Source organism: Balaenoptera ricei, chromosome 10, assembly GCF_028023285.1.
Source record: "Balaenoptera ricei isolate mBalRic1 chromosome 10, mBalRic1.hap2, whole genome shotgun sequence".
Classification (NCBI taxonomy): domain Eukaryota; kingdom Metazoa; phylum Chordata; class Mammalia; order Artiodactyla; family Balaenopteridae; genus Balaenoptera; species Balaenoptera ricei.
In genome coordinates this window covers 5,917,615-5,945,340 of record NC_082648.1, presented here as the reverse complement: position 1 = coordinate 5,945,340, position 27,726 = coordinate 5,917,615, and the positions used below count along the sequence as shown (strand labels likewise).

Here is a 27,726-nt window from a genome sequence, read left to right as displayed (position 1 = left end):
CTTCCACGCCTTTTTCTTTATCTCAAACGGAAACTCTGCACTCATTATACAATAACTCCCCATTCTCCTTTCCCCAGCCCCTGGTTACCTCCAATCTACTTACTGTCTATGAATTTACCTATTCTAGGTACCTCATATAATTGGGATCGTCCAGTATTTGTTCTTTTGTGTCTGGCTTATTTTGCTTGGCATAATGTCTTCAAGGCTCATCCGTGTTATAGCATGTGTTGGAATTTCATTTCTTTTTGAGGCGAAATAATACACGTCCACTCCGAGATGACATTTGTAAGTCCAATTTGTTCGTATGTCCAACAAAGTTAGCCTAGGTACCCAACTAACACAATCGGCTACATCACCGCTGCTTTTACACTTGCTTCCGGACATCCTGGGCTTGAAATAAAAATACTGTACTACTATACTCTATACAGTACTGTACAAAGTACACAAAAGCACAACCACTTGTAGAGGATGCACGCACGTGACAATGTACGCCAGACAGGCGAACTAACTTAGGTGATTGGACATGCGATGGCAAGTTCGCATCTTTGAAAGTTTGCAACTTGAAGGTTCGTATGTAGGGGACTTACTGTATTCTGTTGTATGGATCTACCACATTTTGTTTATCCCTTCATCTGCTGATGGACATTTTTGGGTTGTCACCTTTTGCCTCTCGTGAATAACGCTGCTGTGAACATTGGTGTTCTGATTTTTTAATGTAATGGCGTTCAGGGCCATTTTGGTTCTCTTTTTTTAATGTTGAGAAAGAGCCCAAACTGAATCAAGGAGTGGAAAAAAGAAACAGGTTTCCTACGCTTCTGTACTTCCCCTCTTGTGGTGTTTCTCTCACTCTGTCGTAATTGCTGGCTTGATGCTCTGAACCGCTTACTAGATTGTAGACTTTCTGAGTGAAGACTGTCTCCCGCATGGTGGCTTGGTGAGGGTGATTGACAGCCCCCAGCATGTCTCTTCCTGCTCCTTTCTGGTTAGCATGGAGCACAGCCGTAGGTGGAAACAGAGCAGCAGGCATTCCGCGGCTCACACGAATTGCTGCTGCTTTGCTGGCTTACTCAGGTTCTCCACATCCCAGCCGGTGTGTGTTCGGGTCCACCGCATCGGGTCCTGGCCTCTGCAGGACCCACACTACCATCATCAAGAACAAGAACAGATGCGGATCTGTCTGTCCTCGTGGGCTCCACGTTCTCGATCTCGCCCACGTTACATCCATCTGTCCTCCCTGACTCTCTGCCCGTGGCGTCAAGTTCCAACGTCAGAAGCAAAGATCATAGTCTTATAGAGACTGCTTAACCAGCTCCAGCGATTGTGTAAGGTCAAATCCCTGTAAAAAAAGTATTCAATATTCTGCTTCTGTTTAAATCCTGATGAGTATACCCTCATTTATTCAACCAACAAATCTTGAGTACCTACCATGCACTAGGCAACAGGTGCTAGGTGCTGAGGGTATAGCAGGGAATAAAACAAAGTCTGGGCCATCGGGGAGCTCATGTTTACTACTGTATCCTCAAGACACATCACATTGCTGCAAGGAAGAGTCCCGGGCTAGGCTCCAGTGTTGATGTGTGAACAACGGTGAGATCTTGGATCAAAATCCCTTCATCCCTCCATGCCCTGATTTCTTCACTAGTAAAGTAGGGAGACCAACCTACTTCTCATGTACGCACAGAGCAAAGAGCAGGTGAAAAACATTTGAAAAAAATAAGTAGCTCTAAAAGAAATTTAGGGAAGCAAAACCCCAGAACCAGTTTGGGATGTTGTCATCATCTTTTATTATGTATCAAATTGTCTTTAACATAAGTTACAACCTGATTAAACTTGATAGACATTTTTTATCTATTTAAAGACACACACAAAAATCTCTTTTATATACAATATCTTTTGCCTAGAGTCTAGCAAATATAGTACCTTTCATTGCAGGATTTCTGCTTAACATAATAAGCAAAAACAAATGACCAAAAAAAAATAAACCGGAGCAAACCCAAATCCCCAAATAACTACAAATATCAATATTGAATAAAGCATTAAAAACACAAACGTAGAATAACTTTTTTGTTTAGAAATGCAGAATGAATACTAAAGTTAGTGGCAAAGAAAACCAAAAAAAAAAAACAAAACAAAACACAGAACCCCGAGAAAATAACCAACAGTCTTCAGGGGTGAACTTTCCTGCTCACGGCTGCAGCGCTGACTCTAGACCATCTCTCGGTTCCTGCGGATGGCACAGCACAGGATCATGCTGAAGATCATGCCAAATATCTGGAAGACAGGAAGGGGTGTGAGGAATTACGTGGCTTTGCTGCGGGAAGGCGGAGGGAGAGGGGAAGACAGGAGACATGCTGGCCGCTACAAATGACAAGGAGAAGGTGCCCACGAGGCCAAATGAGGTAAAGGGTGTGAAGCAGGAGAAATGTAAGTAAGACAGTGGAGGGGCTGCTGACCGGGGAGATTCTGAGTCTGCAGCCATCGGCCACTGCAGGCCGCACAAGCCAGCTCCCTGGGAACTCTCAAGGTGAGCATTCTTAAACTGAATGCTCCAACGCCAGCTATTCCCGTAGTGTCTACAGGCCAATACTTTCACTTCCCTCTCTGTGTATGTCTGTGTTTTCTTTTTTTTTTTTTTTTTTTTAATTTATTTATTTATGGCTGTGTTGGGTCTTCGTTTCTGTGCGAGGGCTTTCTCTAGTTGTGGCAAGCGGGGGCCACTCTTCATCGCGGTGCGCGGGCCTCTCATTATCGCGGCCTCTCTTGTTGCGGAGCACAGGCTCCAGACGCGCAGGCTCAGTAATTGTGGCTCACGGGCCCAGCTGCTCCGCAGCATGTGGGATCCTCCCAGACCAGGGCTCGAACCCGTGTCCCCTGCATTGGCAGGCAGATTCTCAACCACTGCGCCACCAGGGAAGCCCTGTCTGTGTTTTCTATTCTAGTTTTAAAGGTATTGTCATGCCTTTTACTGAAAGCTGCTTCAAGCCTTTCCTAGACGCAGAGGAGGGGTGTCAATTACCACTAAGACAGGAAGCGATTCTCTCTCTGGGGGAGTTTTTGTAAGGGGCAGAGGAGGGCCGTGTCCCCTACAGAGTCTCATCACTCCCTCGTGGGGGAAGACCGGTGACCCCAGGGAACCTGGTTGGCCCCTGGTGGCTTCTGGGGGCTCCTGACATGAGAGTAGATTGTTGGAAGCTTTCAGTCTCCTTCTGGTTGTCCACCTTTGGGTGTCTTTCTGACCGTAGTGGGAGGTGAGACAGTTCACCCATGTTGCTTTTACTGAACTACTTTCGTGGGGCAAAGAAAAGCAGGTGCACGGTGAAAACATGTTCTTAAGATTATCCCGGGATCACTAACAGGTCTGGGTGATCTACATCCTTGCTGTTCCAAGTGTGGTCCGTGGACCAGACACAGTGGAATCACCTTACATTTATCCCTGCACCTTAATGGTTATGGGAATGGATTCTGGAGACACAGTGAGTTCAAATCCCAGATGCTTCACTCCTGACCCCAGAGACTTTGATCAATGTACTCAACCTCTCTGTCTCTCCGGGCCCGAGTCTGTAAAATGGCAATACGAATAGTTCCCACTTCGTGGATATGGCGAGGCTTAAATTAGTCGATAAATCAGTTGATTAGTTAAAACAGTGCCTGGCCACAGCAAGGGCTTAATCAATCGTAATTACTAAGATTCCCTCCCGATGCCCCCGGCACTCACCATCACCACGGCGATCCCGATGCCCACGGCGCCGATGATGTGGAATTTGTTTTGGAAGACCTCTTCGATGGCCTCAGGGCAGGACTTGGGGGGGCAAACCAAGACCCAGGTCACACACGGTCCTGCTTCAGGCTCCCCCCTCCCCCCCACGGCACCCATCTCATACCCGGAACGCTGGTGGTCCCAGAGCAAGGGCTGGGGACTGGCTGGTGGATGGAAAGGAGAACCAGGAGAGAGACGGGAGGTGGGTCCCCAAAATTTGGGCAAGAAATCAGGGAAGGAAGAGGGATGAGCCCTTGCTTTGGGGTCCATGTCTTATCTGGCCATAGGGTTACCTCCTATTATTCTGAAGTTTGGACATTCGCTCTAGCTCACAATCATGAGCTGCTCACAAGTCTATAAAGCAGGAGTCCAGGCCTGGGAGCATTGCCCATGCACAATGGCTGGAGGGCCCAGTCGTTGCAGGGAGCTAGAACACTTTGTTATTTCCTTGGCCTTTGTTTTGCTGCCCTTGAGGAAACAGAGGCCCAGGGCAGGGGAGAAAGGAGATGGCCACCTTGGGTCCTTCCCAGGGGGAAGAGGTGTTTAGAAAGCACTGGGATGCTGTCCTCCCAGAACAAGGGGGCTGAATGCAAGTCCACTTTGGCAGGATTTGCCCAGAGCAGCTGGGCCGGGCACAAGGGTCTTGCGCGTAAGCTTACCTTCATCGTGAGGTTCTCGAGTGTGTCCTTTTTGGGGCAGATGTCTGAGATAAATTGTTCCACTCCCCCAGCCAAACCACAACAGTCCAGCTGCAGAGGGAAAGACAGGGATGGGGGTGGGAGAGATAAATAAAGAGGACTGAAATAGAGATGCACACGCGTTCTGAAGAAAGGCAAGGAGAAGGGCAGCGTCTTAGCGAAGCCGGTGTACCGCGTAGTGGATGGCTTTCAGCGTCTCCCGCTGGGGCTCGTCCTTGTTTTTCAGCTTGTTGTAGGTGTCTCTGTAAAATTTCTGGACTTCCTTGATCACCTGGGAAGCACAGACAAGAGAGGAGCAGAGATGGCTTCTTTATGAGAAAACGTCACCTGTTCCGTCTTATTCACATGCAGCCACAAATTCCTGGAGCAGACAAGCCACTGGTCTAGGACCTCCCCACCTCGGGGCCTCCGGGGTCCCCCCTCATCTCCTCCCACATCCTCTAGGAACCGCTCCAGCCATTTCCCCTTCTTTTTGCACCTTTGGTTGGTCCCTTCAGCCCCACTTGGCTCTTTCCCTTCTACCTAGAAACAAAATTAAATTGCCTCAATCTAAGGAACTAAAAACAAAAATCCTACTCCTGATTCGGCTAGTTTTTCAGGCTTCCATCTTTTTCTCTTCACTCAGAGACTGGGTGACTTTTGGCAAATTACCAAACCTCTCTGTACATGAGTTTCTGCGTACGTAGAATGGAGATTATAATAGTCCCCACCACAGAGGTTATGGTGAGGATTTAAAGGTGATATTGCATTAAGCCTGTAGCACAGTGTCTGGTGCAAACAGGGGATAAGGACTAGCTATTACGTTATAATACGGAGGAAGTATCGTTATGCTTCTGCACCTGGGTGCACCCGGGTTTAAGAATGCCTGTATCCAATGTCTCTCTTCTTTTGCCCCTCCTGCTAAACACGACAAGACAGCCCTTCCTGAAACACTGTTCTGATGCAGCCCACCCTGGCCCCTGACTGAGCCCACCCTCAGCTGTGCTCAGACCCTTTCTTTGCCGGGAAGGCCCAGCCTCCACCAGCTTTCCTCCTGAAATCCTCTCTCCTTCTGGGTTTAGGTCAACACCCCTCTCTCTCCATGAAGCCAGAAGAGAGTCCCCTTCCCCACGCCGTTTTTCAAATCCCACGGGGCTTCTGATTATAAATGACTTCTGTGACACTAGTCAAATGCATGTCTTTCTCCCACATTAGGTGTCAAAGCTCCCTGAAGTGGGGACCACTGCCCACGCATCTCTGGACCCCCCAGCGAGCGGGGTACAGCTCTTGGCTGGTGGTGGCACGTATTTAGAGATGAGGGGAGGGAGCGGGGGGTGGGGGGGTGGGTCCGGGCCAGACAAAGCCATTTTTCCCTGGCCAGACAAAGTCATTTTTCCCTAAGTCGTGTTCCAGAGAAGTTGAGGGGAGGGCTGCTGAGGTGGGAGGGGCAGACACACTGACCCAACAATACTGCCCGAACACCCACTCCGTGCCAGCGCCGCCCAGGGCACGGGAAGCGGTGGCCGGCACTCACCCGCACAGGGTAGTGTGAACACTTGCATCCCCTTCCCTGGGGAGCTCCTGTCAGGGGCATGTCTGATGGCTGAAGGCCAAAGGCCGACGCAAGGGACCAGCTGGGACACCCTTCCACCGCCATCATCCCATCCCCCAACTCCCAAGAGACCTTACGGGAAAAACCTACCTCATCCTTGTGGGAGTATCCCCAGATGGCCGCAGCTATTTCAATGGCAAATATCACCAAGAGGAAGCCAAAGAACTGGAAGGGAAAGGGCTGGGGTGAGGCACAGTCCCGGCCGGCCGGCCGGAACAAGCATCTGGGGGCGGGAAGGGATGGCTGGAAGGGATGGCTGGAAGGGGCGGGAAGAGGTCCACAGAACTGCCAGCGCTCAGCCAAGGCCAGCAGGGGAAAGCCGCAGGAGGAGAGAGTGGCACAGACCCCAGAACTGATATTTCTAAGGTGTCAACGAAGAGTCAGTGATAAAATACCCTCACCTGCTCACAAAAACCACAGAGATTTGAGGAAAGAAGGAGGTGAATACAATCCGGAGTTTGAGGAAAATGGTAACAAATTTTGAAACAAGAAGGGGAGGCGAAGGTACCTGTGGATTCAGGGAAAAAAAGCAAACGTGGTCCTCGAAAAGGGGAAAAACAAAGTCCTGGCATTTAGTTGCCTAAGGGAAGTGATAAGACAGAGGTTCCAGAAAGGAAGAGGAGCAGCGTGTCATCACGGGGCAACGAGATGGCTCAGGGTCCTGGGCACCCGCTCTGCCCCGTCCCGCCCCCTGGTCTATGGGATCTTGGGTGGGGGACCTGGGAGACCAGGGTCTGTGGGCACAGAGGGGACACTCACCAATCCCAGCATGCACTGGGACTCCTGCACAGCCCCACAGCAGCCCAGGAAGCCCACCAGCATCATGAGGGCGCCGGCTCCAATCAGAATGTAAACTCCTGAGGGGACAGGGCAGAGGACAGGATAAGGAGCTGTGAGCGGGGGGGGGGGGGGTGTAGGTGCTTCCTGATCCCGTTCCCCCTCTGCATCCTTACTGCCCCTCCACCCCCGTCTCAGGGAACAAGTGTCCCATCCCCCAAACAGCCCCCTCCCGCCTGTCTCTCCTCTGGGACCCAGCCATCAAGCCCCCATTCCCACCTTACCCTCAGCCCTCCTGGAAGGTGCCCATTACCCCCGCCCTAGAACAGAGAACATCCACGGGAGCCCCAGATTCTACTCAGGACAGACCGGTGCAGTCTGTCAGCTGTCTCCAGCTGGATGCACCCACCCCTGCCAGTTAAATTAGACTCTCCAAACTCGGGCTAACTTCCTGAGGCTGTGACAAACCTCCTGCTGGCGTCTCCCTGACACAAGAGGCCAGGAGAGCAAGGCTTCAGCAGGAACGGGCTGTGCACACGCAGACGCCCACGCTCTGGGCGGGCCAGCTCTGCCACATTCCCAGAGGGGACGCCTCCCCGCCCTGCTGGCTGGTGGCAGCCAGGCCTGCACCGTTAGTGACATCCGAGGGCACGGGAGCCCTGCTCTAGTGCAAAGAACAGCCTGGGTGTCAGAAGACCCTTGTTCTGGTCCCAACTCTGCTACTAACTGCTGCGTGATCTTGGGTAAGATCACAATTTCCTTATTTCCTTATTAGTAAAATGAAAAGTTGGTTGCTAGAAAATTTCAGAAGATCCCTTACAGCACACCAGTGAGATCTTACAGCTGCAATGCAGTTACACCAGGTGAAGAGTGGAAAGGATCCTCCTCACCAGAGGGAAGGTGAGTGACAAGGTTTCTAAGCACTCAGCTGGGGTGTCCAGTGGAGAAGGGGTGGTGAAGGGCTGTGGGTTCCACAACTCTAGCCTGGGACAGGGGAACACAGTGGGACACAGCCCTGGCCCTAGTCATTCCACACTCCCCCAGGGAATGCCCAGAGGGGCCCATCGTGCAGTTATATTCTTGAGAAGCACAGCTGACCTGCAGTGAGCACCGCCTTCCCCGGCTTCCTCCTCCACACCCCCCCCCCCACCGCCCCCGGCCCCACGGGAAAACTGGCAAAGAAGTCTTAGGCATCCCTGGCATGTAGGCATGTTCTGCCCACTGCTGGGAGGGGCCTCCTGTCACACGTCGAGAGCCCCAAATGCCTGGGTTTGAAAGCCGGCTCTGTGACCCTGGGAAGGCCACTTATCTCTCTGTGTAACTGTCTTCCATCTGCAAACTGGGGACAGGAAAAATGCCCACCGCAAGGATTGCTGTGACGATTAGGCCATATGCTCCAAATGTCCACAACAAGTGTTAGCTACTGCTAATCTTTCTAACTTTAATTTAAAAAATTTTTAATCTTTTTATTAAGGTACAGTTGACGTACAATCAGCTACTGTCAATCTTCACAATACGAAGGATGGACGACAATTGTGAATAATCACGATTGTGACGCCGAGTTTCACAGACGTGTTGCTCCCTCCCTGCTGTCTTCTCACTGGGAGCAGGGAGACCTCCCTAAAGTAGGGATGCTTCCCCACAATACACAACAGGACACTGAGATGAGAACCCCGGCAGGTGTCACAGTGATTTCACCGTCCCACATCTGTACCCTCCTCCCGGGCCGGAGCTGTGTAGGCAGCAAACCTCGCAGGGGGCCCGTGGCTGAGACTCTCCGGCAGCACAGCGAGGGGCGCACACAAGGCAGTGTTTGTCCTCTGCCCGTCCCCTCCCCGCATCTGTCGTGATGTCAAGTCACGTGGCCTTGCTGGCAAACCCCGATGAATATGGGTATTGTTCCCGTGCACGCCCGGCCCAGACTGGGCAAGGGGACAAATGCAGCTTGTCCTGGAGTCAAGTCCCATCCTCCTAGGTCGTCCACTCCATGGGGCCACAGGCTGGACCTGGGGAGGCAGGTCCGCCCCGCCCACACACGGGCACCACAGAAGTGGCAGCGCTTTCGGGTCCGGGCTCTGACTTGGGGACCCCGGTGAGCGGGGGCAGTAACACAGACCCCGTTTCTCCCCGTCTCCTCATCTCTCCCCACTGGGGCAAGACAACAAAGGATGAGGTCCCTCCTTTGAGCTCCATCGCAGGGGCTGAATAAACAGGGGGTATCAAGAGATCAGAAGGATTTACAAGCACATAAAATAGCGTTGAGTGGGGCTGATCACACAGACGCGTTTTCTCTCCGTCCAGATCCCAGCCTGGCCAGGCGACCCTGGCACAAGGCAGGGGAGTCAGGTTGGCGGCAACAGAGAGCCACTAAAGGAAAAAGCATTTCCCACACAGAGAGAACATTCTCCTAATGGGCCTGTGGGTTAATATTAAATATTCAATCTTGGGCTCAGCAGATGAAGATTTTAGGACCAAGGGTCTTGCTTTTAAATCTTGCTCGGACGGCGGCGAGGTCTGGGGTGTCTTGGCTTCACTCTCTCCATCCAGTGGGGGATGAAGATGAGCAATTCCCTGGCGGCTGTTTATGGGGATTTTTGACAGCAGCCGTCAAGCCATAGGGCGGCCCAGCGATAAGCAGCAAGCCCAGAAGCCTTCAATCCACTGCAGGGTGAGGGCTGCCGCTTCAAAGGGCCATCCAGGGCTTCCCCTTGGACAGGCTCCGCCTGGTCTACACCCCGAGCTTGTGAGCAGAGGCTGATGATGATAAATGACAAAGCATTCCCCTTTATGAAACAAGTGGATGTTAGCCTTCGGTCTGACTCATGGAAAAAGTTATTTGTCACGGAGCCTTCTCTGGGATTACTGTATTCATTTGCTTAAGGGCTGTTTATTCTGCCTTTTTCAGGCTGACATTATAGGCCTAGTCCAAAAAAAAAAAAAAAAAAAAGCTTCTAGTGAAGCAGTAGCATCTGCCATGTCCTTTACACAAAAGCCTTCTTTTTCACCTGTTTATTGGAGCTCTCGGCCTCGGGAAGGCAGGGGACACATCAGCCTCCCGTCATCACCCCCATCCCATCTTGCAAACAGTGCTCCCCACACCCGTTCGTTGTGCAGAATAAAATCTGGCAGAGCCTCTGGCCTCCACTTGCTGAGAACAGTTTACTGTCTCCAAATAAGTCAAGCAGGGGTTCCGAGGAACCCTAAGTCTGCTCCCCGATGGCTCTCTCCCAGTCCCTCTGTCCATCCCACTGATGGCTGTTCTCATTAATAAGGCCACAGTGAACTCTGTTTGTCAAGCATGTAGGTGTCTGCCTGGAGAGGTGGGTGTACAGGCCCTACCGGTGTCAGGATGGGGAAAACCGGGCACAGAGCAACAAAACAAACTGTCCCCGGACACGAGCTAGAGCAGGGAAGCCACATCAGCGCCATCTTGGGAATGGTCCTGGGCGGTGGACATGCTGGGCCTCTGGTTGGAGCTCCCCAGATGCCCTCATTCAGTGGCTCTGGTTCTGGAAGGTCACCAAGGACTTAAGAAGGGCTGCTGGCCTGGGACCAAAAAGAAGAAGTTCCCCAATTTGTTTGCAGCCTGGGATTATGGATACTGTTGACGGCCTGAATCTCCAGGGCCCGAACTGGAGAGAAGGCCCATATAAGGCTGTCAGCCGTTCTGGATCCACTAGAGACTGTTCTGAACGTTGCAAAGTTTCTTTCTTCCCTCGCTTCTCTGCCTGATGATGCATTTGTTCTCTGCTTTGAAAGCTGTGGCCCGCCGGAGAAAAGACACCCCTGGGTCCTTCAGGTTTCCTGAAGGGTCAGCTGCATGGCCAGCCTGGCCTGTGGGTTGCCCTGCAGATGGTCTGTGCCCAAGTGCAAGGGACGGTCACCCCATGATGTCAGGAAGAGCAGCCAGGATGGAGCTGGCACTCTCTGCTGGAAGAGGGGCTGTGGGTCAATGCAAAGGCTGATGTCACAGCCCGAGGGGGAAGGGGACACAGAGAACGAAGCCTGCTTGGCCCTTTGCCCGGGGATGACAATTATTCAGTCGCCCAAAGCGCTCAGCGAAGCGCGGGGCCCAGCCAGGCCCAAGTGGTCAGTCGCTGACTGTGTTCTATGTGATGTCACTTGCATCACCCTCCAAGCCCTGGGCTTCTGCCAGCAGAATGAACTCTTCAGAGCTGAGCCCTTTCCCAGGAAGGGGGTCCAGTGCAGAGGGTTTGTATCTGTCTATGAGAGCTCAGGGGGCAGTGGCCACTGGTCCCTGAGTAGGGGCTGCTGTGTCTCTTTGGGATGTGCCTTCAGACCAGCTCCTGGTCACCTCAGGTAGGACCACGGGCCATCAGAAGGACGCCGCAGTGACCAGGGGACCTGAGTCCTGGGAGGTTCCTGGAGGCAGGCCTGTCCCCTCTGGCTGTGTGCTTGTCACTCTCCTGCCACCTGCCTGACTTTCCTGACACCTGCTGGGCTGCTGGTGCTGGGGGCCTGTCTCCCCCGACCACAATTGGGGCGAAGTCAAAAGGCCTAGGGAGGGACTTCCCTGGCGGTCCAGTGGTTAGGACTTGGCGCTTTCACTGCCGAGGGCCCAGGTTCAATCCCTGGTCGGGGAACTAAGATCCCATAAGCCACGAGGCCAAAAAAAATAAAAATAAAAAAGAGTAGATATGTGTATAACTGACTCACTTTGCTGTACACCGGAAACTAACACAACATTGTAAATCAACTATACTCCAATTAAAAAAAAAAAATACGCAGAATGAGCCAGAGTCCTAGATAACAAGAGAGAAACCGGTCGTTGGAAGCGACCAGAGGTGTGGAACCAGGCACCTGCAGAGCATGGGGAGGCCGGGGACTCGCTCTAGGACAATGCCACCTGCTTGCACACGCCTGCCCCCAGATCTGCTCTCCCCGCGGAGGGTCCCCAGCTCCCTGTTGTGATGTGACATGGAGAGCTCAAGGCCTGCCCTCAGCCCCCGCCTCCACCCTGCACTCCCACTGCCCCAGCTCAAGGGTGGCATTCCAGGCCCGCCGAGGCCGCCAAAAACCTCACAAAAGAATGCTGTATGTAGCTAAAACAAGTCAGGGCCCTATGGAAACCTGCTCCCTAAAAACTCTGCGTGTGTAGTTTTCAATGTACTTTTTCTTTTTTTTTTAAATTTATTTAATTTATTTATTTTTGGCTGCGTTGGGTCTTTGTTGCTGTGCGCGGGCTTTCTTTAGTTGTGGTGAGCGGGGGCTACTCTTCGTTGCGGTGCGCGGGCTTCTCATTGCAGTGGCTTCTCTTGTTGCGGAGCACAGGCTCTAGGCACGCGGGCTTCAGTAGTTGTGGCATGTGGGCTCAGTAGTTGTGGCTCATGGGCTCTAGAGCACAGGCTCAGCAGTTGTGGCACACGGGCTTAGTTGCTCTGCAGCATGTGGGATCTTCCCGGACCAGGGGTCGAACCCGTGTCCCCTGCATTGGCAGGTGGATTCTTAACCACTGCGTCACCAGGGAAGTGCGTGTGTGTGTGTGTGTAGTTTTAAAAAAAAAAGTATGCTGTGCTTTTCTTTCCCTTACTTTCTTTCTGACAATAGGGAGACACGCCCTAAAAAACCCCACCTAACACCACCACCAAAAAGAGATGAAGGCAGGGAAACCATCCCCAGACCCAGGCGCCTGCGGGGCCACCAGCTGGAGGCTGGCCCTGGGAGGCGGGAGGGGGTCATGCACCACTGGCCACCGCGTTCTTCCTGAAGGTCTGGGTGATAACGCTCTTCAGACTGTTTGCTCCATCTTTTTTTAAAAATAACTTCTTTGGTGGGTGGAAAGGAAGCGACCAAACTTACACTTTGAGCCTGATGACATGACAGCATCCTCCTAAAAATAGGGGGCTGCTTTTGTTTCTCGCAAATGAAGTGTTTCCTATCCCCCAACCAGGCGAGGGGAGAGCCGAGGGGTCTGTGAGCTGACTCAGAAACCAGGGAACTGCCTCAGACAGGCCCTGGCCCTCCCACTCCTGTTAGAGGTGCTTACACGGCAATATTCTGGTGAAAGTGACAGAACGATGCTAGAAAAAGATGCCAAAGGACCCGTGTGCAGAAAGAAACCTGCTAAATCTATTTATCTTCAAACTGGAAGCCTTTGCCCTAAAGCAAAATCACTTTAGAAAACAGATAAGACTTAACATGCATGGCCTGTGCCCCAGCGCAGGGGTCTGAGGGGCTGGTGTCTCTTCTAGTCTCTCGTATTAATCTGAATGTTACCCAGGAGGCAGGTCCTCTGGGTCTCTGAGCCCCTGTCTGAACCGTGGGGGAGATGCTCCCTCTCGTTCCCCTGGCTCTGTGGGTCCCCAGGACAAAGTTTTTTAAATTAAAGAAATGAACAAGCCTTCTTAGACATGAAATTCAGAGAGAAGTTCAGAGACAAGAACAGAGGTTCTGAAACCCTCCAGGGTGGCAGCAGCTTTGGCAGAGCTGACTTCACATCAGAGAATGGTCCCAATGCCAGGCTCGGTCAGCTTGGAAAAAGAAACTGCATCAGTCAAATGCAAATGCGTGGGCACAACTACACAAAAGCACAGCTGGAAAAGGACCCGACTGGCAATGCAGCTGGAGCAAAAGTCCTCCCCAGCCCAAGTCCTCGGATCAACACGGACTCTCCACAGCTGGAGGGAACAGCAAGGTCCCCCACTCACCTGTGTAGAAGCTGGAATTATTATTCTCTTGCTCGAAGATGCTCTTGGTCTGCGAGTCGAATCGGAGCCATAGTCCGACGGCGAGGACCGCGATCCCGGCAAGCTGCAAGACACACAGGACGTCGGCGTGAGCTTGGCTGTCAGGAACAGCGCGGTACCTTATCCCAGGTGAGCTGCCCTTGGCCTCTGCCCCTCACCGGGCACCTGGAAGTAGCAGCAGCCAGGTGGGGGTGGGGGCAGGGGATCGAGCTATTTGCTAAAAATACCAGCCAGTTGGGAATAAACAATTATCTACCAGCAGTACAGGGATGGATACCTCGTGGACAACAGAATATTATACAGCAGTGAAAATGAACCAGCCACAGTTTGTGCAATACTACGAGTGCATCTCACGATGTTAAACAGAGGAAGCAAAAATCACCGAACACATACAATTCCATACAGTTAAAAATTCTTGTTTAGGAGTGCATGTATATCATAACAGAAAAAGAAGGAAGTGATGATCATAAAGTCGAGTGCGTGGTGGCCTGTAGGGAGGGCGGGGTTTCTGATGAGGGAACAGCACTGGGGCAAAGAGGAGGGAGGCGGGTCTAGGGCACTGGCGATATTCTAGCTTTGACTTGGGTGGTAGTGGCCCGGATATTCACCTCACAGTTATCCTTCACACTGTTTGTGTTTTCTGCACTCCTCTGTATATGTATCAGACAATAAAAAAAAAAAGAAAAAAAATCGCCCAACGCGTAGGTACCTCCCTGGGCTGTGAGGGCAGCTGTGATTCCGGACTAAACCATGCTGCTCAGTGAAACCTACCCACATCTGGCCCCTCTCTCTTCACACAGGCAAGCCTAACAAGCTGACCCACCCGACTCCAGGCTTAGGTGGACATTTACTTATGGGTGATCCTTGTACACATCAGACAAGAAATCTCCAGAGGATTGTCTGATCCTATAATTTAGTGAAAATCCCATTTCATAGGTGGGCAAGTTGAGATACTGGACCCTAAAGGGCAGACTCTCCCAGTAAGGAAAGACTGAGGCATCAATCCTGGCCCGTCAGGCACTGCTGAACTTGATGCCGGGGAGGAGGCCCCCTGCCAAGCCCCGCCAGGCCAGCTGAGCTCCCCTCCCCACTGCTGCTGGCCTGTACCAGGGCTTGCTGGGGTGACTCACAGGCTGTGGGTGGTGGCCGGCTGGATGAGGGTGTGTGGGCTCAGGGCCAATGCCCAGCCCCAGGTTTCGCTGGCACACCCTCCTCATTAGAGGCACCCTGTGTCAGAACCCTCCTCCTCAGGGAGCTGGGTTCTTTGCCCCAAGGGCCAGGACAGCCTGCAGTCTACTCTCTCTCTGCTTCTCTCCTTTTCCCATGACTTTGCAGCGGGTTAGGACGTGCTGTGTGGAGAGTGGAGACAGCAACAGTGGGAGGGGCAACCCAAGACTTCACACTGCAGTAGAGTTAAAACCTTGTCTACAGGGAATTCCCTGGCGGTCCAGTGGTTAGGACTCTGTGCTTCCACTGCAGGGAGGGTCCAGGTTCAATCCTGGTTGGGGAGCTAAGATCCTGCATACTGCGTGGCATGGCCAAAAAAAAAAAAAAAAAACCTTTGTCTATACCCGTAGGGGTGTCCACAGTGAGGGTCTGGAATTCCTTAGAGTTCTATGGCTTCAGTTCTCCCATCTGGCAAACAGGCATGGTGAGCTTGGATGCTCTGGTTCAGTCTGGGTTCTCCTGACTCTCAGGACGTCTTAGAACAGGGGCCCAGCTGGGAAATCTCGGTGCACTGGGGACTAAGACCCAAGACCCTGGTCTAGCTCCCCTGAGGTCTTGGAGAGTTATAAGAAATAAGGTAGTAGTTCCCCTTTCTCCACCCCCAACACAAGTAGGCGCAATCAGATTCCTGGAAAATGGAAGACGGAGGCCATTGGCTTCTTTGGGGATATGAAAGCATTAACCTGAAAAGCCTGGAGGCTGGAGCTTCACACGCACTTGCAGGTAGTCCTAGATTGTGGTTAGCACTGAGCCACAAGCCCTGGCCTCAGTCTCCCCTCTCGCCCTTATCTTGGCGGGGCTGTCGCTGAGAGCACCTGGGCCTGAGAGAGCCGTGTCCTTTCACGTCCTTTCTGCTCTAGGCTGCCTGCACTTATCCAAGAATTATCCTCCAGTCATTCTCCCTGTGGATAAAGTTACTCATCCACCCCTTACTCTGCTGGAAAAATTCTTGAACGAGTCACCACAAGAAGAACAAAAACAATCCCATCCAAAAGAACGAAGCTACAAAAGATGATGACGTAAAGATAGTGGTTCTGCTCAAAACAAAACAAAAAAGATGATGACAGCCCCACTCTGCCCAGAAGCTTGTCAGTCCAGGAGCTGGGTCTCTTTGGGAGTGATCCCATGCACGGGTAACAGCACCCCAACGAAACTTCCATTTTTAGTTTTGAGGATCCTGAGCCAGTCGTTTACCTTTTACCTGGTCCACACGCACAGGTGGCAAGAAGAACACTGTGTGGAGAACAGTGTCCCAGAAGGTCCCACCCCGGCCAAGGACAAGGCCAGATACAGGAGAGGAGTCCAGGGTCCTGCCACATCTGGACACCACCCCAGACCTAACATCAGGAGGAAGGAAAAGTGGCTGGCTCTGCAGAACTGGAAAAAGCATGGGACTTCCCTGGCGGTCCAGTGGTTAAGACTCTGCGCTACCACTGCAGGAGGTGCAGGTTCGATCCCTGGTTGGGGAACCCGCATGCCACATGGTGCGACCAAAAAAAAAAAAAAAAAAAAAGAAGTGGAAAAAGCAGTAATAGATCTCAGTTTCTTATGCCTAAAAACTCACCATGAGCGAGGAGGAAGGTTCAAGAAACCCAGGAGGAAGGGAGGACAGGGGCGGGACTGGAGATTCGGTTCACCAAAATCACAGAGAAATGAGCACTGCTGCCCGTTTTGTTTGAATTACTGAGTTAACTGGCCTGAAGGGATGCTGTCAACAGCTGCCCCGTTTTCTGGAACGCTATTGGAGAAACTGCTTCAGTTGGCTGGAGGTCACAGGGCCATGACACCACTTAACAGTGGCCTTCCCGGTGTGCAGGCAGTGCTATCGGGGAGCTCAGAGCACTTCCCAGGAGGGCACACTTCTCGGTGTGCACAAAGGGGTCCCCCCAGCCCCCCACCTGGCTCTCGTCCCCAGCTACTTGAGTCCTAGGAGAAACCAAACAGGAATGACCAGCAAGCACCAAAAAGAGCTTTAACCTTTAAAAAAGGTGCCACCCCAATGTTCACAGCAGCACCATTCACAATAGCTAAGACATGGAAGCAACCTAAGTGTCCATCGACAGATGAATGGATAAAGAAGATGCGGTACATATATACAATGGTATATTACTCAGCCATAAAAAAGAATGAAATAATGCCATTTGCACCAACATGGATGAACCTAGAGATGCTCATACTAAGTGAAGTAAGTCAGAAAGAGAAAGACAAATACCATATGATATCGCTTATATGCGGAATCTAAAATACGACACAAATGAACTTATTTACGAAACAGAAACAGACACACAGACGTAGAGAACAAATGGTTACCAAAGGGGAAAGGGGATGGGGGAGGGATAAATTAGGAGTTTGGGACTAGGAGATACAGACTACTATATATAAAATAGATAAACGACAAGGTCCTACTGTATAGAACAGGGAACTATATTCAATATCCTGTAATAAACCATGATGGAAAAGAATATGAAGAAGAATATCTATATATGCATAACTGAATCACTTCGCTGTGCACCAGAAACTAACACAACATTGTAAATCAACTATACTTCAATTAAAAAAAAAGGGTGCCCGCAAGTTATTGAGGGACTCCATAAAATAAGGAAATAGGGGTCTGGGGGCCCAAGAAGTTGACGGTTTCCTCCAGGGTTAATGAACCACGCGTGGCAAGAATGTCAGCCACGCAGAGGCCACGGCTGCAGCCTGCCTCTCACCCATCACGGCAGGAATAGAGTGCGCGGGCCGAGGATGCTCAAACGATTCCCTGCTCAAGGGGTCCCTGAAAGAGGGCAGCGACCTGCCCACCATCACCAACCGGTCTGGTGGGGACAGAAGTAGAAGGTACAGCCCCTCCACTCCCAGCCCCGGGCTCTGCCCAGTCGGCTGGTTACCGCTTGCCAACAAAAGCCAAAGGGACGCATTCCGCCTTCAGGCCAGAAAAGGTCCCACCCATTTGATATCGCAGGGAAGAAGGACAGCTTTCCCCGTCGTTTTATTGGAGATTTCTTTATTTCCTCAGGCACGCTCAGTTTCTTCTTAGAAGATGGGCCAGGAGGAAAACACGAGACAAAACCTAACCTGCGGACATTCTACAAAATACTTGACCAGAATGTCTCAAAACTGTCAGGGTCATGAAAAATGAGGACAGACAGAAACTGTCACAGGCCGGAGGAGACGGAGGAGACAGGACACCCGTCATGTGGTATTGTGGGTGGGATCCTGGAACAGAAAGGGGACCGGGCTGGTAAACCAGGTGAAATCCGCATAAGTCTAGCTTAGTTAAGAGTAACGTACCAATGCTGGTTTCTGAGCTGTGACAAATGTGCCCTGGGAATATAAGCTGTGAACAAGAGGGGAGACGGGGAGGAGTACAGGGGGACCCTCTGTAGTATCTCTGCAAATTTTCTGTACCTCTAAAGCTGTTCTAAAACTCTGTGTGTGTGCGTGTATGTGTGTAGTGTGTGTGTGTATGGTGGGGCCTCTCCTTCAAAGCTTCCCGTCTCCTTCAAGAACCTGCCCCATTAATCCACCTCTTTCCTGCCTCTGTTGTCTGTCTTGGCTACTGTTTCACTTTTTTTGTTTTTAATTTAATTTTATTTATTTTTTATACAGCAGGTTATTAGTTATCTATTTTATACATATTAGTATATATATGTCAATCCCAATCTCCCAATTCATCCCACCACCCTGCCACTTTCCCCCCTTGGTGTCCATACGTTTGTTCTCTACATCTATGTCTCTATTTCTGCCCTGCAAACTGGTTCATCTGTACCATTTTTCTAGGCTCCACGTATACGCGTTAATATACGATATTTGTTTTTCTCTTTCTTACTTCTGCCAACACACATGGGCAGGTCTGTCTATCCTAAAAAAACCCAGAAAACAAACCGTCTCCTGCTCCAACTGCTCCGCGCTTTAAACCCCGAGCTTGTAGCTAAACCACCTCCATGTCCTCACTCAGTAAGGAGTCCCCGTGGGGCCCCCTGCCCTTCATGTGGGACAGTGGCCGTTCCTCTGAAAGGCTCAGACGGCTTGGGCTGTCACCAAGTGTTAAGGCTTCTACTCCATCCTCGCACTTTTGGATCTCTGAGCAGTAACAACATTTGAACCCTGCCTCCTTCTCCTCTGCTCCTTAGATGGAATCCCTCAAAGTTTCCCAAATAAGTCTCGTAAATCCCGCCTCAGCTGGAGGGAGCCCCTCCTCCTGGAAGGCTGTCCCGGCCACCTAGGCCAGCTGCTTCCCCACCAAGACGTCCTCAGCTTCCTCCCCAGGAAACGCCAGCCCCACTCCGCACTGGTCCTCCCCAGAATCCTCGCTCCCTCCCTTCCTGTTTACACTCTCCTGGAGGGCAGGATGACCTCTGGGTCATTTCAGTAGCTCCCCTGCACCCCATCCATACTTGGGACCAAACAGTCATTAGTAAATCATTAGTCAATAAGCGAAGGATGACTTCAATGAAAGAGAAGCTCTGAAGCCCATCAGAATCTCCTCTCCTGGGTCCTCTCACCTTGGACAAGCCTCCTTTCCCACCGGCTTGTCATCCAGACCCATCTTCCAACATCTCCCAACAAGGGTCAGAAACTACAAAGAACAACTACTTGCCCAGAATAAATACTGAGAAAGAGCCATGGGGGTATGTGATGAATGTCACAGTGAGATTTAGGGGCACGTCCACATCAAGTCTTTTGGAAAATGAGGGTTTATATTTATAAAAAGTCCATGCCCTGCTGTGCTCACCGCCCACTGAAGTCCAGTTAGACACTCCAATCCTTTTTTTTAAAAATGCATTCATTTTTTATTTAATAATACTTTATTAAAGATGACTAGATATAATTAAATAAAGTAAACCTTTAACATACATAGCTTTGGATATTTTTATACTTTTAATAGCAATATTCAAGTGGTGATGGGTGTTTAATTCTTTCACTCTAAAATATATGTGACTGGACTCCCCTGGTGGTCCAGTGGCCAACACTCCGTGCTTCCAACGCCCGGGGGCCTGGGTTCGATCCCTGGTAGGGCACTAGGTCCCGCATGCCGCAAGAAAAGATCCCCATGCCGCAACGAAGATCCCGCGTGCCGCAACTAAGACCCGACGAAGCCAAATAAATAAATATTAAGAAGAATATATATATGTGACATTTTAGATGTCTGGTGATAGGTGTTGAATTCATCACTCTAGAATATCTGTGAATTTATGATTCTGAAGTTTTTCTGGATGACAGATGTTTGAGAATTGGGTGAAAGTCTCAGAAAAAGTCTGAAAAGCATCGCTATAATTTTCCATACAACCTCTAGAGTTCACACACTCTGAAACCATTCATAAAACCTGGAGTGTATGGATTCCACATTGTGAGTACTTGGATAGACCCTCCAATCCTTGCCGAGCACACAAGTAATCCAGTCACCTGGAGCAGATGCCAGCTGCAGGAGGCGTGAAAGTCCAGCCCCGCCCCAGGCCGGCCCGGCTTCCTGTCCTGTCCTCTTCTCTCCCCTGGCTGAAAGCACAACACGCCCAAGGCACCCACGCAGAGATGGGAATTTCAGTGAGTCACACCAGACCCATAGGGACAGGCCCAGAAATCTTACACTAAAACACACATCTGGGGTTAAAGGAAACGCCTCCAATTCCAACGGGCGAATTGAAAACAAATCGTAAGCAACAAATCCTAAGCGCAGTGTTGCTTAGGGGCACCTGGCTTCTCTGGACCCCCTGCCGAGTTTGCAAAGCCGATTCCAGCTGGAGCCCAAGGAGGTGCTTGTGAACCCTACCGCCCGAAACGCCTGAAGCAAGCGTGCAGAAAGGTGGGAGGTGACACGGAGGAAAAGGGCAACCGGCTGACTGCAGAGGTTTCAGAGAGTGTGTGTGTGTGTGTGTGTGTGTGTGTGTGTGTGTGTGTGTGTGTCTGTGTGCGCGTACGTGTCGCCTTGCATCCCATCCCTCAGGTGGAAGGAACCATGTCTCCCCGTGGGGCAAATCCCACTTCAAAGAAAAATCCTCCCAAGGCAAACACATTGGGTGGTCTTGGCTTGGCCCTCTTTCCTCTCGGTTCCCTCTGTCTTCTGTAATATGACCTGATGGGTCACACATTTTTTAAAAGGACAAAATACTCATGGACGCTTTCTCCATCCAGCTGTCTTGGCCCAGGAAGTGCAGGACAGATCATTCTCCACAAGCAGTTTCCTTTGAGGCTGACCTCAGACTGCAGTGGTCCCATCTGCCACTTTGGAAGCGGCTAGAGGTGGGCGGTGGTGACAGGAGGGGGTCGGGGGAGAAGGCAGTGCTTTCTTTCCTATGTCCCATTGTCCTTCTGTGAAGCCCTGGCTATTTGGTGACTTTGGTCAAAGGGATGCAGCAGACTTTTTAGTAAGGGACAGGTGGCATGACAGAAAGAACCGTGGGCAAGAAGCAGGGGGCCCTAGCTCTGCCCCCTGTCACTTGCACACCGGTGCCAGCCACGGGGCGATGTGAGAGTCACCTGGCAGAGTTGTAAACACGTATCCGCCGCCGCTCCATCCCGGGGCAGCCGAGCGCTCCCAGGAGAACGCGCATCTCTGCTGAGAAGAGCTGCACGCGTGGACAGGAGCGTGGCCTCTGGGGCTAATTCCGGCGCTGCCACCTAGGAGCTGTGTGACACTAAGCACTCTCCGTAGCTTCTCTGAACCTCAGAGTTCCCATTTGTAAAAAAAGAGTTTGACACTTTCCTGCCTTTGACCCAGGAGGTTGAAGGGGAAGATTAAATGAAGTGATGTGTGTAAAATACTCTGACAACCGTGAGTGCTAGAGCCAGCCAGATTCTGTGGGGAATATAATGATGACAACAATAATAATAAACCTTGCGAACGACACGAAGACAGAAGTGGGGAGAGTCACGGCTCTTGGCGGCCTCAGCTGTGTGTCCTCCTCTGATCTGAGAAGGCGGCTGGGTGGCCACAGGCGATTGAGGACAGTGGGGGTCTGTCTTCTGTGGGTCTGTGTGAGTGCGGTGTGCTGGGGGAGATGCCTCCAGAGCTCCACTAGGACCAGCCGGGATGTGGGGAGAGAAGTGGGGCGGGGAGGGTAAGGGACACGGCTGGCCGAGAGTGCAGGCCTCTGTCCTTCCTGGGATCCCAGGCTGCTTCCGTGAGCGAATTCACGCTGCAGGAAGCAGTTACTGAAGGAGCAGATCACAGAGAGGGAGGGGATTTGACCTCTTTACTTCCTTTCTTCCGTAAGATCCGTATCAGCCCTGGATTTTTTTGTTAACATACTGGGCTTGGGAGACCTCAGCATAGCTGCCCCTGGCCACCCAGAAAGTCACAGAGGCTGAACCCTGAGGATGCAAGCTGCCTCACCACTCACGCCTGATGCAGCCTTGGGAGCGCAGATAAGGGCCTCTGTGTTCACACGGCCTTTAGCAACAAGTCGGGCCACCTAGACCTGTGGGCTCCAGCCTCACCCATCTCCATGGCAACCCTGGCTCAGCACAGTGTGCCAAGCCTGATGGGCTGATTCACCATCAGGAGCCTGGGCCGGGCACTGCTGGCAAGAGCAAACAGGAGCCGGCTCCCCAACGCCTCTCTCACCCTTTCCCGGCACCCTCCTCCCCTGAGCTGGTGTCTCTGGAAGGATGAAGCACTTGGGCAGGAGCAGAGGTCTTGGAGTCCTGCCCTCTCCAGGCCCGCCGCACAGGATAACAACAGCTAAAACCAAACTCCATGCTGATCAGAAAAAAACTGCCATGACTTGCTTTCCTTAAGGATCACAAGTAAACTGTTAGGGACTTCCCTGGTGGCGCAGTGGTTAAGACTCCGCGCTCCCAATGCAGGGGGCCGGGGCCGGGGCCGGGGGTGGGGGCGGGGTTCGATCCCTGGTCAGGGAACTAGATCTCCCATGCATGCCACAACTAAGGAGCCCGCCTGCAGCAACTAAGGAGCTGCCTGCCACAACTAAGTAGCCCACATGCTGCAACTAAGGAGCCGGCAAACCGCAACTAAGGACCCTGTGAGTCACAACTAAGGAGCCCGCCTGCTGCAACCAAATAAATAAATAAAATAAAATAAATATTAAAAAAAAAAGTAAACGGTTCGTTCATGGCAGAACTGAAAGATGCCAACCAGGGCATATTACTAACGTTAGTTTTATTAGAGATGAACAGAAAAGCCCCAGAGATCACAGTCCTGAAGAACAACTGTCCCCCACCTTTCCCGTGAGTATGATCTTTCTGGGGGCCATCTCGTCCCCTTGGGGCTTCTTCTGAGCTGCACATCTACAGAAGCCTGTATCCTCAAAGGCCACTGGGAGACTTTCTTCCAGGCCAGCGGTTCTCAACACGTGGTCCCCAGACCAGCTGTAGTGGCAGCAGCGTCACCTGGGAACTTGTCAGACGTGCAAACTTGCTGTCCCCGTCCTGGACTTATTTGATTAGAAACCCAAGTGAGGTGAGGCCCAGTGATCTGTGTTTTTTTTTTTGGCCGCGCTGCGTGGCATGTGGAATCCTAGTTCCCCGACCGGGGATCAAACCCGAGCCCACTGCAGTGGAAGCACGGAGTCCTAACCACTGGACCGCCAGGGAAGTCCCAGCAATCTATGTTTTAACAAGCACCCCCAGATGATTCTGCTGCCCACTCAGGTTTCAGAACCACCGCTCTAAGGCTTTCATTTAAACACTGAACAATTGGAGGAATGGAAAAGCTCTTTCTGGGGGTTCTGAACCCAGAGACCAGCTTTTGAAACGCCAGTGCCAAAGGGCACGAAGCTACGGAGTGGGGGTGTGAGCCTCCCCTGGGCGCAGGGCTCCTGCTGGCACTGGAAAGCCAGGGAGGGGAACTGGGGCTGAGGACCACCTTGGCTGCTGAATGGTGACAGTTAAGGGGGAGGATACAGGACAGGTAAGCAGGAAGGAAGCAAGAGGTAAGAAAGACAGATACTGGCTAGACAACGCCCTCTTGAACACACTGAGTGGGGAAGTCACAGTAAATGCTCAAGTCAGAACCTGCATTTGGCTTCTCCACGTGCCTCTAGCCACAGACTCACCTGGTGAACCCTCCTCCCCCAGACGCCAAAATGACTTGGGCAGCCCCTGCAGCAGGGCGCTTTTGGCAAAAACTTCCCCAATTTCTGCAGCCTACGTTCTCCCCAGGACAGGCTGCCGTTGTGTATGGAAGTGGAACTCTTCCTCAAATCACCCCAAATTCTAGGAAAACAACATTAAAAAAAAAAAAAAGAACACATGCAGAGGCTGACGGTCAATGACCTTGTAGGTTTATCTAGAGTTACTGTTGATTTGACTGTGGCAGGCTTTTCTGTCCATTAGTAACTCCTCCAGAGGCTAGGGAAAGGAAAATAAATAATATAATAATAGTAGCAGTCACTCTTTATGAGCACTCACTCGTGTCCTGCATCACAGGAGGTGATTTAAGTATATTATCTCATTTAATCTGCTCGTCACACTTATTTTATCGGTGAAACAGAGAGGTTAAGCAACTGGCTCAAAAAGACACAGCCAGCAAGAGGCAGAGCTGACTCTGAACCAGATCCATGTGGCCGGCAGCTCAGAGCCGCACCCTTGCCAACACTGTGCTCCCTCCCTGCCAGCTGGTGAATGGCAAGAATGGGAACCCCCAAGAAATTTTCTGGTGGGGGGACAAGAGTCTGGTCTGGACACCTTGAATTTGGCAGGATGCTCTGACCTAAACCTTACCCTGCCTGCTGGCTAGACGAGTCCAATTTAGGGCATCAATGCCGGCCAAGGCCAAGGCCAAGGGAGGGAACGACCACGGACTCCTCCTTTGGGTCCGTTCTCTCTCTCCCCTTCCCCTCTCCCTCTGGTGAGCACGGGACAGGTGGTGGCCTCAAGCCCACCCTCAGCGGGTCCCAGGGGAAATGAACCTTTCAGGGCCAGTTCTATCTTCCTTTCTTTGCTTCCCAAGGTGTCCATACAGAAGCAATGGTGACTTTGGCTCTGTCCCCTCTGGGACCTGGCTTCAAGGTGTCAAAAAGTTCTCCGTAAGAGGGATCCAGCCCTTCTGGGAAGTAGGAGGCGAGCGCTGAAGGAGAGGTGCCGAGGCCGCCCCTCTTGGGCAGATTCCACAAGAAGGGTCCCTGCCAACTGGGCACCCTTATGGGCCACTCCAAGCAAAGCCCCAGACTGGTCCCTCCCTCCCTCACCTTTCCCAAACCAGGGGAATCTCTGAAATGGGCGTTTTGTAGACGAAAAGATAAGTCGTCTGTTTCACCTTCTGAAAGAGAGGAAGCCTAGTGGTAAAATTTCCGCTTTGAGCAATGCCCTCAGTGATGCGGCTTCGCAGAGCTGAAGCAATAAGATGGGGACGAATGTGAGTGCTTAGGACAACTTCAACCTCTGAAAAATTCTAAGGAGAGGTAGCTCCTTACGTAATAGTAACTAAACAACAGTTGCAGAAGCTGACAGCTGAGCTCTTGCTATGAGCCAGGTACCATGATAATAACTTGACGTTAAATATCCCGTTCTTGCTCCCAAAGACCTTGTATTATTGTACGCAGGTTGCATGATTACCCTCATTAGGAAAGTGAGGCCTAAGGAGAGTCACCAACTGGCCGCCTCCCCCCAGGAATCTACATTTCCAACAATTCAACCCCTCCTTCCCCCAATAATCCCCCTGGGTCATAACGCCCCCTGCTGCTCTGTGTTGCTCTTTTATACAATGCAGCACCTTGAGGGGGGGAGGTCTCAACAGCAACAAAAACAAAATCCAACCATCTCCCCCCTCTTCTCCCAAGCCAGGACCTCAGGGAGGCAGACTTCTGCTATTTAGTGCCCTAAACACTGAGAAGATTGTGGTACCTACCCCACCGCCTAGATAATTCAACATTAAGAAATAATAATAATAAAAATTGTAGGATAAGTCTAAAGAATTAACTTTCCCCAGGTTCCTGAGCACAGGCTCAGCCTGTCTGTGGACCTCTTGGCCTCCCTTTCCGGTGATGCTTAATGCTCCTGGGGGCCTCCTGGGAGGACGCGGGGTGGTGGCTCAATAGCTACAGCCTGTGGGTGTCACCATCTTGCTCTGCTGGCCTCTTTTGGGCAACTGTGTTCAGCTTGCTAACAGGGGAACATTTCCTGGAAGCACATAGTGAGAGATTTCCCAGGGAGAAGAGGAATATTGGGAGACTAGAGTCCTCCTGTTAGGCCCTGCTGCCCCTTCTGAATCTGAGGATGCTGGTGGGACTGTCTTATACTCTTCGAGGTAGTTCCGATCATCCCAGCTTGAGATGATGAAACAGGCTCAGAGAGGTAAAGTAACTTGCCCACGGTCACACAGCAGGTATGCAGCGACTCAGTTGACAGTTCTCTCCCTCTGTCACATGCACAGCATGTGCCAGGCAGGTCAGTTACATGACTGCCTGTCTCATCCCTGGTGGAAGGGAGGTAGCTTGGTCCCCTCTCTGGGGTGTGGCAGAGGATGAAAGACCTTGTAAGCGTCTTCTCAGCACACCTTTATGGAAATTAGGCAGTGACCTGGTCTGAACAAGTTCAAGACTTGAGAAATCCTCCTTCCTGAGGACTGAGCCAGCATCTTTTAAAAACCAGAGCCCTGGGTGGGACTTCCCTGGTGGTCCAGTGGTTAGGACTCTGCGCTTCCAATGCAGGGGGCTCGGGTTCCATCCCTGGTCGGGGAACTAAGATCCTGCATGTCTCACGGCGTGGCCAAAAAACAAAAAAAAAAAAAGAAAAAAAGAAAACCAGAGCCCTTATTTTGCCTAAGAGGAGAAAAGTTTTAGCTAATACAAGGTGCCAGTGTTAAGTCGTTTGGGGCTGAGGGATTGGGAGGGAGGCCTCTGCCCAAGGTAACCTCCTTCTAAACAAGAAGTTTCAAGTTTCCACTGCCTGCTGGCCAGACGTGTAGCAGACGTCAGCCAGCCCATAAATCCATTTTCTGCTGAAAGTAGGCATTCTGATCTTAACCAAAATCATCTGATGTGGGGGATTGTTTCGGGGCTGTTTTGCTTTAAATTCCAGAATACCATTGTGTTTTCCATTGTGTATGCCTAACTAAGATGCCTGGTGATAACACACACACACACACACACACTCTCTCTTGCTGATACACTTTAGCCACACGGACCAGCTAGCTCTCATTCCATCTGTGGAACCTGTTACCACTTGCTCGCGTGGCCCCGAGTGGTGGGAGATGCCCCTTGCCCTATTCCTCTGCCACGATCCCCTCTTCATTTTAGTCTCAATGATTAAACAGCAAGCCCTCCACTGTCTGCTGTGTCCCCCGCCTCACCCGAAGCACTTCACTTGAATCATTTAATTTTCTCAACAGACCCACCAGGTAGGTAATATTAACTTCTGTTTTCGAGATGAGAAGTTTCAGGCACAGAAGTTCAGGAGCTTGTCTTGAGATCACATGGCAAAGAGGTGCCTGAGTTACAACCTGGACCCAGAACAGTCTGACTGCAAAGCCCAAATTCTCAATCATTTTGCTAAGCTCAAAGGTCTTTTTGATCCATTTTGTTAATTTCAGGGCCAGAATTTTTCACTTTTATCCTTTCTCCTTCCTGGTCACAGCTGATTCTATTTCAAAAGCGGCGTTTTCGATCCGTAAAGGCCCCAAGAGAGCCCACACGTAAGAGCAGAGGGCCTATCTTCTCACGACAGGAAGGTACCTGCCATGGCCACCTGGCCTGCAGGTGCCATCGGAGTCTGGCGTCTCTCTGGGGGAGCCTGATGGACGGAGTCTAGACAGCGAGCCTGGGACTCCTCTTGCTGGCCTCTGGCTGGAGAGCTCTGGGCACGTTCTTGCTGGCCGGCCAGAATTGAGTGTGGCCACAGCCCTGCTCTGGGAAACAGACTCTCCAGAGTAAGCTGGTACTTTCCCTTCTCGTCCCAGCTTTGCCACCGCTGCAAGCCTGGCAAGTGCAGACACCGCTGCAGCTGCCCATTGGCCACTGTCCTTGGATCCCTATAGGAATGGCCTGAAGGTGGGACCCAGAGCCTTTGCCC

The 27,726-nt window shown here is 51.5% G+C and overlaps 1 protein-coding gene across 1 annotated transcript in view; it reads right to left on the bottom strand.

The window, feature by feature from the left end:
• Positions 1 to 1,760: 1,760 nt before the first annotated feature.
• CD9 (CD9 molecule) overlaps positions 1,761 to 27,726 on the bottom strand; it is a 35,983-nt gene continuing 10,017 nt past the window's right edge. The window contains exons 2-8 of the mRNA XM_059935151.1: positions 13,492 to 13,594; positions 6,806 to 6,903; positions 6,137 to 6,211; positions 4,628 to 4,726; positions 4,417 to 4,506; positions 3,716 to 3,799; positions 1,761 to 2,271 (exon numbers count right to left, since the gene is read on the bottom strand). Of these exons, the coding sequence (XP_059791134.1) occupies positions 2,206 to 2,271; positions 3,716 to 3,799; positions 4,417 to 4,506; positions 4,628 to 4,726; positions 6,137 to 6,211; positions 6,806 to 6,903; positions 13,492 to 13,594 (615 nt within the window). The 3' untranslated portion in view covers positions 1,761 to 2,205. The remainder of the gene's footprint in view (positions 2,272 to 3,715; positions 3,800 to 4,416; positions 4,507 to 4,627; positions 4,727 to 6,136; positions 6,212 to 6,805; positions 6,904 to 13,491; positions 13,595 to 27,726) is intronic.